Consider the following 14,410-nt stretch of genomic DNA (forward strand, 5'->3'; position numbering starts at 1 on the left):
CCAAAAACAAATCCAGATATTTCATAATGGATTCAACTGTATATCAAAACTTCATTGCATTCCTTTTACAATAGTCAAATCTACTGGGAAGCCATGCACAATCAAAAATAAAAACGAGAAAATAATCACTGTACTGCAGCCTTTTTGGAGTGCTTCCCTTTCAACAGCCACCTAGTGAGCCAACATCTTTCGCTTCTGCAACCCTCAGGGCAGGCTCCGCGTGAGAAAATCTCTCCGTGTTCCACGTATAGAGGTAGTCTTCTCCGAGGCGAGCTTCCCCCTATGATACTCATTGTAATTGCACTTTTTTTTCTGATCAAAAGCAGCAGGAGTGAAGTGGACATCTTTTGGACTGATGATGTAAATAGGCAGCAACAAGCTGAATCAAGTGAGCTATGATGCAGTAAAGCCAAAAGATTTGCGTGAAATTTTGATGTTAGGCCTTTATCGGGAAATAAAATAAAACAGGAACAGGTACAGCAAATCAAACTAGCATTTTCTCCCCCCCAAAAAAAGCTTTTAGTTGTGAAGCAGAGCTACATGAGCCAACGTTAATGATGCTCTTAATTAACTGTGTGTGCGTGTAAGCTCATCAAAAGGCAGGCGGGTGGCTAAGAGTGTGAATGAAACCCGTTGACATCACATCTGAGTCTCACGCAGACATGATTGAAGAAGTAACTGGGACAATCAAGGGGCACGTACTGCACAATGCAGTTTTTCCAAATTATTGCACTTTAAAAATAAAAGTCATGAAAATAGCAGCAAATCATCTGCATATGCTTCTATAAATGGAAAATGTCCAAAGCGGCATTCTTTCATCTGGTTTGTATAATTGCTGTCCGCAGACTTATTTTTAAAAAGTCTCCTGTCAATCCAGATCACTTCATTAAAATGAAACAAGCTCACAGCCGCACTTGTGTTGAGCTTGGGGAGATGTTTTTTTTCTTCATGATTGACATGAAGGGTTTTGGCATTTGTGCAATAGGTGTGTCTGGTGGCGATTCTCCCGCCAGCAAATATTCAAGTGATTTCAGATGACACTTTTCCTTCTTTCAATGAGTCCTAATTAGATGTTAAGTCCTCGTGTTCACGTGTAGATTTGATTTGTCACTATAATAAAAAAAATCCAGTAAACTGCCCTATTACTGATTCATGGGTGCAGCCTTCTCCTTTAATTTGATCTGCGAGAAACCACCGCGTTGGAGGAAAAACGACCAAAAAGAGGCCGTGCACACCTTTTTTTTTATTACCTCCATATTTAAAGTGGGCTTTTTGTCATAAATGCGCTTTTAAATCCTCTTGTGCAGATGGAAATCGTGGCCCTCTCAAGCATTTAAGTTGCGCAACCCTCGAGTAGCTACAAAAGGCGAGTAGATGCCATCGCACAAAGCTTCGGCAACACTACGCCTAATGAAATAAAGGCCGTTTTAAAAGACGGGCAAGCTTTTCATGCTTTGTAAGTGGCTTCATTGGCTCATTTGATGCAAAGAGCTACAGGAGTCTACAGAGAGCGACCCGCATCGATTTTCCGAGGCTGTCTGACTTTGAATCTCCTCCGGCCCCCAACCAACCCGATCCTCAACGAATGCACGGCCATGGACAATACACCTGTCTGCCATTTGCGCCATATCAACACACATACTGAGGAGGAGGATGTTTGCCATGGCCCTGCGTCCCTCCCTCAGCTGGACTTTGCACTTTTTTTAAACTTGACCAAAGTCACTCCAATAACACACTTGCGCGCGCACGCACACACACTCCCCAGTTGCGTCTTTCGGCCTCCTGCAACACACTGATAAGAAGCGTTCTGCCCCCCCCCCCTTTGCCTCTCTGATTGTCTTTTTTTGTGCTTGTTCTGGATTTCTCCTTACTTTCTATGTATGACCCTTGTTCCCCATCTCTCTGCTCAATTTTAGTGACAATGTACTGCCTGATTCATTTATATGCAGCCGCAATGTTTGGGTTTTGCATTTATCACAGTACCTGAGCTCCCAACACGGGCTGAAAATGGCGATGTGATGTTTCGGCTAGCTAAATTCACAGGAGGACATGTTCTCCTCATCTGGGAAGTAGTCAACTTTAGTGACATTTCACATGAGTTTACTGAGGTTGCATGATGACATGTTGCCGATTGGAAATGTCAGTTTGAGCTATTTTGTACAATTTTCTTTCTCATTTATCTTTTATCCAAACGGGGGAGATGCTTTGGAACCATTGTTCCGATCCAAATGCTACCATGCGTTTCATTCAGGCTGACTTGCTTTCATGAAGTGGCGTGTAAAAAACAAATGTGTGTTTATGTGTGCGAGAAAGCGAGACAGCGTGTCCCTTAGGACAATTTGCATAGACGCTGTCAGATTGAAGACGGGGCATTAGAGCTTTTGCGACATCACCAGTAAACACGCTTATGTACTCTAACCAGTCACACACAAACCGAAGCCAAGCAAGGGCGCAAACGGCAATGTGAGGTTACATTTCGTCAGCCTTTAAAAATAACGGGCCATGACCAAAAACAAAAACGGGGACCTTTTCAATTGGTGGTGTACAATCAAGTTTGGACATTTAAGGCCTTGTTTTGAGTATTTCAAGCGGACAGTAACTCGACGCCGGCTATAAATTGCCGACTTTACATGGTAGCAAACTGTCATTTCTTCAGCGCTGCCCGATAAAAAGATGTAATAAAATATTTACAGAAATGTGATGGGTGTATTCCCTTGCACATATCAGGCTGGCTGGCAAGAGTTTTATCAATGCGCACCCCCAGGCTGAATCCAACACCGCAGCATGACTGTTTGTACGCGAATGATTCCACATCATCTTCAAAGCTGTTTGCGCTCCCATGAGTCACGGCGCCTTCGCCGCCGCCATCCCGCACACACCGGTTACACTGTCACGCCGTCATGGCCGGCCGAGCCATCTCGCAAATGGACGGTAACCCGTTTGACCGCGTCAAAACGACCTTGAGCCAAAACGCCCAAAGCCCGATGGGCTTTTTGCCAGCGCCGCCGTGAGGTGCGACTGGAACGACGGAGCTTAATAATTCCACTTCATTCTCTGACGACTAGAGCTGTCTTTTCTAAAGAGCTTCGGGAGGCTTACCGATTCCAAAGTAGCTAGCGACACATAAGTCACGTTGCGCCGCAGTTGCCGAGCGCAGTCGGGATGGAGGGGATAGTGAAAAAGCAGAGTTCAGAAGCGCTAACTTGTGGTCCACTTAAGGGTCTACTTGCAATGGGGTTGCTATGGAAACAACCAAATGTAACTGGCCTTGTCTATCACTAATCTACGCAATCGCAGGAGAAAAAGAATTGAAAAGACTATGGGGCCTGAAACGTTGAAACGAAACCTTTGGTTCCCAAACAAAACTGTCCATTGCACAAAGTAGGAATCATGAAATGTCAAATGTTTCATTTTATGACATCCACATTTCAACGAGGGATCAGCACCCGGCGGACGTGACCTATCTGGCGAAAGTCTCTGCTATCAAAATCCCTGACGTCCGCTGAAAAGCCTTTTTGATGGCCGGCCACCATTTGGTCTTCTCTCCAACACCGGCCCTTCTTAAAGCCCTTTTCTCCTCGGGCCGTTAAGACACATTCGGCTAATTGCCGCGATAAAGGGCTTAGCCAAGGGATCACTATACATTAGCGCTGCTTCGCGCACAGATACCGAGTCCAGGTGCTTCCTCGCAACTGTCAGCCATGGCCGGGGAGCTTTCCAACTACAAGCACTCCGATAGTGTTCCTATTATTATGCACCTGATTAATACCGAGTGCTTATGGCTCTCTAAAAGGATTGCCTCTCCAAGTTTAACAGCGATAATAACATGACTATCGCATGCATGAAGCGTACTTAGGGTGGAGTTGGTTTCACACAGTTCAAGTGGTCATTTTGAAAGGGCTTCTGCGTCACGGCAGTGTGAAGAAAAAGCTGGAAATTGAATGTTCTCACATCGCAATAACGCCTCTTAAGTGCAGACTGGAAAAAAAAGGCTCAAATAAAATGCGGTAATCTTTCACCACCCCATAATTGCATTGCGTTACCATCCAAAGGGCTTTCATTAAAGTTGACGACGGAAAAACCAATCAATGAGTACTGTGTTTGTATGACACCATGACATTTTATCTATCATTTAAACAAATAGAAGCGCAATATAAATTTAAATGTAACTGACTCCAGTGTGATCTGTCTAATTTGTGTTTTCATTCGCCACATTATTCCGGACTATATTGAAATTGAAAATGAGGTAAAATTCCAGATCGGAACGGAACCACGGCTCGATTTAAGCATGTGATCGCGAGACGTACTTGTTGTTTTTTCGGAAGGTGTTTGACCACTGAAAGGAAGCTTCCCCGAGCTCTCCTCCTACATGCGCAAACCTCGCCGGAATAAAAGTTCAGGGTCCCCCAAGCGTCTGGGGACCGTTGAAAGGCATTCTGTGTAGGCGATCGCTAAGTGCAGTGGGAGTAGACAAGGCCGGTATAGTTTAAGTAAGAGTGTCATAAAAACTAAAGTACAATATTTCATCCAGAAAGAACTTTTGAAAGGCATCAGAGTGCACAATGAGAAGAAAAAAACAAAAGGTGCACGCCAGCCGCCAGGCAAATCCCAGTTGGGCCGTGCAATGGGAGCCGACGATAAAGTGGCCGCTTCTTAACTATTAACCTTAAAGTCAAAGTAAGAAAGAGAGGAGATCGTACAGGGCAAACCGACAAACTGCCACACTTAAAATAAAAGAGCTATTTCGCGTTCAACTCGTTCACTGCCGTTGACAGCTATAGACGTCAAAGTCGAGTTAGTACATAACTGGGCTGGCAGTGAATGAGTTAACATGTTTTATATCATCGCTCATACTTGACTTCCCTTTGCTCACTGCACTTTTGGTCAATTTATTCAAGATGCATTAAGTCCAGTTTCGCAAAAGCTAATTAAGCTCCTTGAATGATGATTCCGCTCGGTGGGACACCGCAATTTAAAAATGACTTATGCCTTTTTGTACACAATTGCTTGTTTGCGTTGGGGAAACGCTTCTAATTCAGCACTTTTCTTAAGTCTCCAGTGACATTGCTCAAGCTTGAAAAATGATACGGAGCGGTGTTTGGGATTTTTCTTTTTTTCATGCGGGGGTTTTCATTGACTTGACGTTATTGTTATTGTGAGCAATTGTGTTGTGTCAAACTCGGGCCAAAGAGGCAATTAAATACTAGCTTGAGTGTGGAAAGCAAAGAAAGGAATTACTAAAACAGTTCTTGGGCGAGAAGCCACCAGGGAAGACTGGGCAGAACAAAAGGGGGAAAAAATAGGCCACAATGGAGAGATTTAAAATGATGACATGAAAGTGAGAGCAACCGGGGAGTTCAATATTTCCTTCGAGATACCGGAACGGTGGCGGGAATCAAACCGGCGGTCTTCCGGCTGCCCGGCAGACGCCCCGTGGGCACGTGTCGTAATTGAGTGGAGAACAAAAACGCTGCCGTGTGACATGAAAATCAACGCGCCGTGACCACACCATTACACACACTCGTATAAATAGCCAGCTGCTTAGACCCGGACAAATAGAAAGAGGGAAAAAAAAAAAGCGCAAGTGCGTGAAGGCTGATTATTCTCTTTCAATCAGTTTCTTGGATTTGTGACTCAATATTATTACGCCTGACATTCATAAGATATGATAGCTGTGTTTAAACAACACATGTGCCACATCATCAAAAACTGAAATCAATGAACTGGATGAAAGATAAATTTCTTTTTTAAATATGCACGCCATTCAAATTGAAAATTCTGACAATGTGTATGGAATAGGATGAAAACGTCTGCGTATGTAAAAGTGGCGTTGTGTGTTCATATCCCCTCTGATTTCCGTGACCTTTCAGGGCGGACTTCTGAGACGCTTGTAAGGTCAACCAAGGCGAGCCGTTGCGATAAACCCGACGTAACATGCTTGTCAGAGAAGCACACATACACACAAGTATAAGAGCACACGCACACTGGATAGAGCGGCGTGGCAGAGGTGGCCTTTCGCCTGCGGAGAAACAACAACGCTGTCTCCATCCAAGTTTTTTTTTTTTGCTCGCCAGCCTCATGTTTGTCCCTTTCTTGCCAGAAATGATTGTCTTTGTTTTGTGAGGTAACATTTTTTTTCCCCTATTATGTACCAGCTTTGCGAGACACAAGAAAATTGCTGCACATAATTGGATTGTCAGTTATGGAAAAACAAACATCTCAACCGGTCTTAATTATGTTCCATTTGTTGTTTTGTCGTCTCGTTTCAACTCCTCTCGTTTCATTCGTCTTCTTTATGTGTTGAAAACAGCGAGGAAAAGCTCGAAAGTGGGGGTGGTTAAATTTGAGCTTGGGAGGCGTACGTGGTCAGCTGTAAATAAACATTTGTCCAAGTGAAATGTCCCACTTGGGCTCCCTTCTTCTCCCTCCTTCTGTCAGTAGCTAGCGGTAATCATGAGGTTTTCGAGTTAATTAGCAAGGCGCACCCAGCTGTTTCATCCCCGCAAGACAAAAGGGCCGTCACACACACACACACGCGGCGTTACATGCATTTACCTGGGGGAGTCTGGTGTCAAAAAAAAAAAAGAAATGTCAGGGATGCTCAGGTTACAATTAACGGGAGGTTTGCTATGTTCTCTTGCTAGGCCGAAATAACCCAGCGGAGTGAGGCACGTGTTAAAATGCGGCTGGTTGCTTGGAAAAAAAACGACGGCCGCTCAAAGCGAGAAACTAAAGCTCAGACTGTCACACTGGTTATATCCAGTAAATATCAATTATTCTTAATACAGCACAATATAAACATTGATTTGACTTGGGAAATTAAAAAAAAAAAGCTCTGTCCATAGACTTTCCAAGAAGATTTGTCACCGGGGTGTATGGAGCCCCAAATTGAAGTCAACTCTAGCAATTGCCAAGCGCACTGGAAGCATTTCATTCACGGAAATGTCCCCGAAATTGTGTTCTCTTGAGATGAAAGCGATGAGATCCAGCATGTGGTCTCTTGAGAAGTACCTCTAATGAAATTGCCTCTAAGCAGGAGTACTGCGAGACAATCAAACCGATACAGTACCTTACATTCTAAGCTATAGCTTTCCTGGCCTCATTACCGGGCCCGTCAATCACGTCTGACTCATATTTTGCTGAAAGACACACATTTGTTTTCAAGACCTCTGGGAACTTTTCAATTATGATCAAATGCAATGATGTCTCCTTTAAAATGGATTTTTGTCTGGAACAAATTACACTCAAATGCTTCATTGTTAAGCGGCACTATACAAAAAAAAAAAAAAAAAAAGGCTGCAGCTGGCTTTTAAGAACTCTTGAATATGTTTTGCTCTTTTTATGTAAGACACATATACATTTACATAAAAGAGCAGAGTGGCTTGAATGAGGAGGCAAAAAAGAGACTTAACACAGGTACGATAAAACGTGCAAACATAAAAGATGTGATCCGTATGACACGAGGCGAGTCCGGTGTTCGGCCGGCTTGAGTGGATTCCACGTCCGACTCAAAGCCTTTTATTCTCCCCTTCCTTATCGCCCGCCGTCTTTTGATCCGGCAAAGTCATTTGAGCTGAGCCGCGAGCAGGTATTTGGGATTGTTGGAGCAGACGCAAAAGCCTTTTTATTTCCTCTGTGTTGTTTGAGAATATACAGTAAATTACCTCCACCAGATTGTGGCGGTGACGCCAAAGTGGCTTTGACATTTAGGATTTCATGATTTATCTGGAGATGAATTTGGGCCGCCTAATGTGCCGAGTAGAATAAATGTACTTTTTACTTTGTTGCAGCAAAGCCAACCTATTTTATCCAGACAGATTATTGGGGGGGGGATGCTTTCAAGGCCTTTGTGATATTAATGATTTGTTTTTTTATGAGGAGGCCGCAGGAAGAAAAGAAAAATAATTCCCGGGATACATGGTTAACATTTTAAGTTGCTTAAAAGCTTTTGCCAAGCAAATTTGGAAAGTTTTGCTAAAGCTATGTTAGCCACTTGCTGCGTTTACGATTGGAACAGTGCGGACTCGTACGGACCGATGTGCCGAAAGCCTTCAAAGTACAAATGTAATTGTCGTACAAAATGAAAACGCAAACTGGCTCAGCAATGGAAGTGTTTGATTGGAGCTTTCTAATAAGCAGAAGGGAGACTAAATCTTTTGGCTTGCATTGGAATCTAAAGAGACTTTTTTTTCTGCTTTTGTTGTTTGTTTGTTTTTCCGCTCACAATCCCATCAAACGTGAAGCAACACTGGCACTGACAGGAAGACGAAGAAAAAAAGTGGACGGCGGGCTCAGCTTTGCCAACGACATCAACACTTTTCAATCATGACAATTGTTTGCATGAGAAAACAAACCCGGCAGCGATGCAAAAAGCCTACAACGTGCCGTTAAACAATTAGCTTCGACTCCTGCGTGAAAGCTTGAGTGTGAAATGAGTAAACAAGAGCAAGTGTGTAAGCACCGGATTGGTTGGAGTCATGCAGTGAAAGCATCTGCTTGTTGTCTGACCTGCTGACCCACAAGTGAGCAGGTGGGGGGGGGAGGGCTGAGGGGGTGACAACATTGGGGGTCGGGGGGCAGCTTTGGGACATCCGTGCACACAAACAAATAGCAAAAATTGCATTGAGGTCATAATTAAGCAGCTGTTCACTGATGTTAATAACATAATTGTCTGACCTTCTGCTTGTTAGTTCAGCCTATTTTGAATCTAAATATTGCATATTTATTTTTCACGCTCCAATGACAAAATGATTGCTAGATATTCCTAAGCGATGGTGCATGGCGTGGAGAGTTTAATGGCCATCTGCTATGATAATGACACATTGATTTTGTCTTTTTATACTAATAAAGCTTTAACATCAGGATTACATCTGAAAATGTGGCTACAAAAGATGATCTCATTTTGTCACATTTAGATCAGGTCAAATTTGTTCATGGTGGCAACCTGTGAGACAAAACAATTCCTGCCAATACAATTATTCACAGTCGAGTCTTAATCTTATTATATAGCACATTTGTATCCCTGTGTCCTGACTCGGATGGGCAAAGAAGACAGAGAGGATGTTAGGTAAGAAGGTGAAAGCGGCACCCTCGAGCTGTGAGCTGAGTGCACCTCCCAACAGCCTGACAGGGCCTGCGGGGGCACCAAGCGTGCGTGCACACACACACACACACACACACACACACACACACACACTTAAGGCATATGGCATAACAGCACAAAACTGTCTCCAAAGGAGGGAAAAGGAAAAAGGCGGAAAGGAAATAGAAGGAAGCGTTCCCGAGACGCTCATTGCCAACACGATGGCAACAAAGGATGCACGCATGTAAGCGTCACTTATTCTTACTTATATATATCAATATCAGAATGATTTACAGTTTCAAGTGTGAACTATGTCTTGTCCAAATTCTTGTCATGTATTTCCCCGAGCGGGCTGGAGAGAGGCTAGAGCATAGCATCATTAAGGCCAGGGGATGTCTTACTCAAGGACACGCTGACAGCAACACGCGCCGGCTGTCGACTGGGATCCGACCTTTGACCGGCGCTGCCCATCCAACTTCCTATTCCACTTGCATCACCATCTTCAAGGAAATACCTGCCACAATCCGAAGCTCCGTTTCTACTTAGCGAGGAACCCAAAATACCTTCACGCACGCACGCACAAGTCGAGAGGAGGCACCAGCTGGATATGAAACTGTCTGTGTTAATTTTGCATCACAGAGTCGGTGTTCGTCTGCGGTCCCCTAAGGTTTACTCGAAGTAACAATCTTTTTTTTCTTTTCTTTGCAAAATCCTACTCAAACCCAAACACTGACATCTTGAAGGCAAAAATGTGACATGGGTTTTAAAAAATATATTCATACGGCGGACTCTCGCTGACCCTGTTCCTGTTCACTCTGTATTGTTTCTAAGGCAGGAAGTCTTCTTTGTATTCACTAAGAGGAATTAGCATTACACTAATAGTGCTTGTGCAAACACTGTGTGGCCAAAGGCATAAGTCCTTGGAAGAAAGCTACAACCACACCAAAAATGGACTTTTTGATACAGAATTCAGCGAGTCTCATAAACATGAAATTTGGCAGCAGAAAGCCAAAACAACAAGTCTGCCATTTTGCTTTAAAGTAGCCATGCCATTATCCAGTCTCCTTCCAAAAACGATTATGGATAATAAATTCATGCATGTGATGTCTGAGGTGTAACAGAAAAGTCCTATTCTGAATGCAGTCCATCAGTGAAAAATACACGACATCCATTTTCACTACAATAAACTGGCTTGGGAAAATTGGTTCGTTTTTGGACATGTTGATGCCCCCTAAAAGAAACAAACTCATTGGAAGGAAAATAAAAATCGACTCCGATAGAGCCTTCTCACCGCCTGGCCCTCAGGTCCTAAATAAACAAGGAACTTGCAGTGATAAGCAAGTGCTTTTTTTTTTTTTTAGTCAAAGCAACACACAACAACACGAGGCCAGATGGTGAGTATCCATCTTCCGAACTAAGAGAAAAATACAATGCGAGCAGCCCGAAAACCAACACTCTGCCTCAAAGAGAAAGCAAATGGACTGATTCCAGGTGCCACGCGCTCTCATCACTTATATCAAAAGGAGGCCATCATCCAAAGAATCCTAGATAGGATTTTTTTTTTAAGGCTACGGGGGTTAATTTAATTTTGATCTCTATCTGGAAAGATCCTAATCCAATAAGAAAATTACAACGTGCACGTGGAAGATATTAATTTAAAAAAATGTTCTCCTTCAGCAATATCTTTTACTTGAAAGCGAAGTTGCGACTGAGCAAGTCAAGTTAATTTAAGTAATGCTGAATGATTTTTAAACGCAAAAGTGAGCCACTTTTTGGATTCACCACGGCACCTTAACTCCTTTTCAAAGCAGTTCCTGAGCCTGCATAGGATTGTGTTTCCGTCCCTAAGCAATCAGCAATAGAACATGAGGTGTTTCAGCAACACCGGTTTATGACCTAAAAGAGGAGAAAACAATCGAAACATGTCACGCAGGAGTGACTGATTATACTATTTTATATTTGCTTATGTGCCACCTCCAACTTGATAAAAAAACAAAAAACAGATAAAGAGCTTTTGAGTGACACCGACTCAACATCAGAATCATCGACACCATCCACTTTGTTGGACTGCGAGAGGCCTAAACGCGTGTAACTTCCAACTCCTTCATAATCAAGCCAAGATTCAGCGCCTAATCCAAGCTTCCCTTCTCCTCAAAAGCCTCTCAAATCCGAGAGCTGCAAGACCAGCATCTGCGGGGATATTTGACTCATTGCGGTGGTTTACAAAACAGATTTTCAAAGTCAGGCTGGGTGGGACCCTGCGTGCTCGGCGATGTGGGAAACCAAGAACCCTCTTGATGTTTGAAGAGTAGCCATAAGCTACGGAATTAAGTATATGCTGATATGTGTGTCAAAGTGTGTCCACAAGAACACAAAAAGTATGATCATGTTTGGCCTCGGTGTCGGCTCGTAAAACAGAATGACTATCCATTACCGACTGAAGTTATTACAGCCCCCCCCCCCCCCCCCGAACCAATAAAGTCAAATAAAGTAAATGATTAGCAATGGCATGCTAATGGTTGACATCAATCAATGATTCATAAGCGCGCGCCGGGCGCCGATCAATCTACGATATCCGGTGACGGCTTAGGGGAAAGAGAAAAGCATCACCGCGCCTGACAGCCGTCCAATTTAACAGCCAGGACTTGCGTTCAATTACCCCGCCGGGGATGACGGCTACTTTTCAATCGGGCCACATTTGCAAAGAACAAAGCGTTACGTTTTCACGCCTCGTCAATATGGATCGAAATGCTCTTTTTGAACCACGTGAGTAATAATCACGGCAAAATGATTTTTTTTTTGTATTAAACCATCTTTGGACAAGACTAGAATACGTTGAAAGATTCGGGGGTTGGCTTTTCAAGTGTGACGTAGCGTTGTTTAAATTAAGCCTCTGGAGGAGGTGGGAGGCGGAAAGAAGGTAAAAATAATTCACCTTTAAACGACTAAACCTCGTCTCTGTTCACAGGAACCTCCTTTACATGTTATAAATACAATAAAAAATCTCTTGTGGATGAATAATCTGAATTTAGACACTTTACACAGTAAAATGTTAAAAATAGAAACGGGATAAACGCTTTGATTAAAACCGTATGCGATGTCATGGCTATGCTATTTGAAAGACAAAAATGTCTTTTGGAAATGTTGCCATTTTGGATCGTGGATCATTCGTCGTTATCCTTCATTAGCATCGCCAGTTGAATTGTGCTTAGCGCAACTAGTTTGTTGGTAACCAACCGTGAACTAGTTGACCATTTCCATTTGAAACGTCACACGTAGTGAATCTGTGAAGGAAAACCTTGGTGGAGAGCCAAAAGCACTTGAGTTTACTCGCAGATTGTTTTTCACTGCACGAGTTTATTACAGCGAGTTTGCTTGGCAACGAGATAATGTAAGGAGGAAGCATTACATTTTTTTGGTTCCGATCCAAATGAGGGTTGTTTAGCTTTATGGGGTGGTCTGCATGAGTGCCCCCATTGTGGTTGGAGAGAGAATGACACCTCCGTATAACTGCCTATCCATTCCATTGGGTTCCTCCTGCCAAAGTGTTTGCGCTCTCCAAAATGTCAGCAAATGTCATCAACTATCAACGCTTTTCATTATTTACCTCTTCTTTGTTCAGCCTCTTAATGGCTTTTATTTGCTTGGCTGCTTGGCCAACGTCTCTATTTACCTTTGACATTTTATTCCTCTTAATTTGAATCTGCCCCAAGGCTTCCCCCACCCCCAACCCCCTTGCTCTTTCCAGTCAGCTCTGGAAGGGCGTGAGGGACATTGTGGCAGGCTCAAATAAAGCTCCAAATTAGATCTCTCACGTTGGAGGGAATCCTGTCGCACTGCATTGCCATGAAGCGAAGATTGAACTACCATCTGGAGATACGATATGATGCTATGACACAGAATTCAAGGGAGTTGTTGTCTTATTATGGCCATTTAGCAAAAAGTCAGGCACTTCAAGTGAAGCCTTTTCCCCAACTGGTGCAGGTGCTCGTGCAGATGTTGCTCTTTTGCAGAGGGAAACTTTTTTGGACTCAGTTTCCAAATGATCGCCCTCCACTTGGTCCTGACGGTGACAAACACTCCTCAGCGGCGTCCAGCATTTAGCTACCCACGTCCTGTACAAGCTCCTCCTCCTCTTCTTCTTCTTCTTCTTCTTCTTTCACCCACTACTGGCAAGTTCTGAAAGTCGGGCCAAGGTGTCGGTCCATTCTTTAACCCACGCAACCACTTTGCATCTTCCTCGTCATCAAAACCAAAGGATGTGACGCCACATAGTCAATATCGTAACATTTGATTCCAATTGGGAGAGGACGGGGGGTGGGGGGGGGGAGCACCCTGTTCATTATATAACAAATTTAGACTGAAATAGGGTGAGCTTTATCTATGGGAGCAAAAAGTGCTGCGTAAGGAAGGCTGGGAGATGATTGCTATAAACAACACACGCACACTTGCACACACACACACACAATTTGGAATAATCAGCTCACGTTCACGCCGCCACAGCCCAAGAGCTACTGCAAGAATATTTATCGGCTACCGGCTCAATGGCTGTATTGAGGCGAAGCCTCGGCGGGAAGGAGGGAGGGAAGCAGAAATACGAGCAGAGGAGAAGAAGCTACAGCTCAATAGCTCTTCACCCATTCCTCACACTCTATGCATACATATCAAAGAAACGGCAGAGAAGAATGTTGGCCATGTGAAGGAGGGATGGATGGATGGAGGAGGGGGGGGGGCTCAACCAGTGCCACGACCCTGAATGCACGCGCGTCCGTTCCCAGCCGTACCTTGCGCGTGCGTGCAGAGCGAGCCGAGGACGACGATCCACAGGAGACGGCGCGCAGTCATCCCTCCTTTGGTCATCCGTTGTCGTCCTCCGACACTTCCTCCTCCTCCTCCTCCTTCCATCAGACGGCGTTCCGTGCCGCTAGTGCGGGCTCCGACGCATCCTACGCGGCGAGGTGAGCGCGAGCCCTCTGAGCTCTCACCGGGCCGCATGCTGCTTCACATCCAGAACACGAGGAAGGGAAGGGAGGAGGGAGGGGGTGCAAGGGAGGGCGGGTGAGATCGGGAAGGAGAGCGGATAGGGGGCGAGGGTGGGGAGAGGGGGATGCGCGACTTTGCTCCTTCCTCCTACTCCTCCTCCGTCTAACATAGACTAAATAAATCCATCATATGGCGCTCGACGGCGAGAGGAGAAGTGACTTGTAAATCAGCCATCAATGTTAAGGGAGACTTGGCGTGTCAAATCCACATTTTTACTCCTTTGGGAAGCATCCAAGCTGCCTGGATGCTTGGTATTCCCCCTCCTTCCCAAAAAAATAAATCCTT

The 14,410-nt window shown here is 44.4% G+C and overlaps 1 protein-coding gene across 1 annotated transcript in view; it reads right to left on the reverse strand.

Moving 5' to 3' along the window:
- Positions 1 to 14,135, reverse strand: part of LOC119129875 (CUB and sushi domain-containing protein 3-like) — a 140,824-nt gene extending 126,689 nt beyond the window's left edge. The window contains 1 exon segment of the mRNA XM_037263228.1: positions 13,867 to 14,135. Within this exon segment, the coding sequence (XP_037119123.1) occupies positions 13,867 to 14,077 (211 nt within the window). The 5' untranslated portion in view covers positions 14,078 to 14,135.
- Between the last annotated feature and the right edge of the window lie 275 nt (positions 14,136 to 14,410).

This window comes from Syngnathus acus, chromosome 11 (assembly GCF_901709675.1).
Source record: "Syngnathus acus chromosome 11, fSynAcu1.2, whole genome shotgun sequence".
NCBI classification, from domain to species: domain Eukaryota; kingdom Metazoa; phylum Chordata; class Actinopteri; order Syngnathiformes; family Syngnathidae; genus Syngnathus; species Syngnathus acus.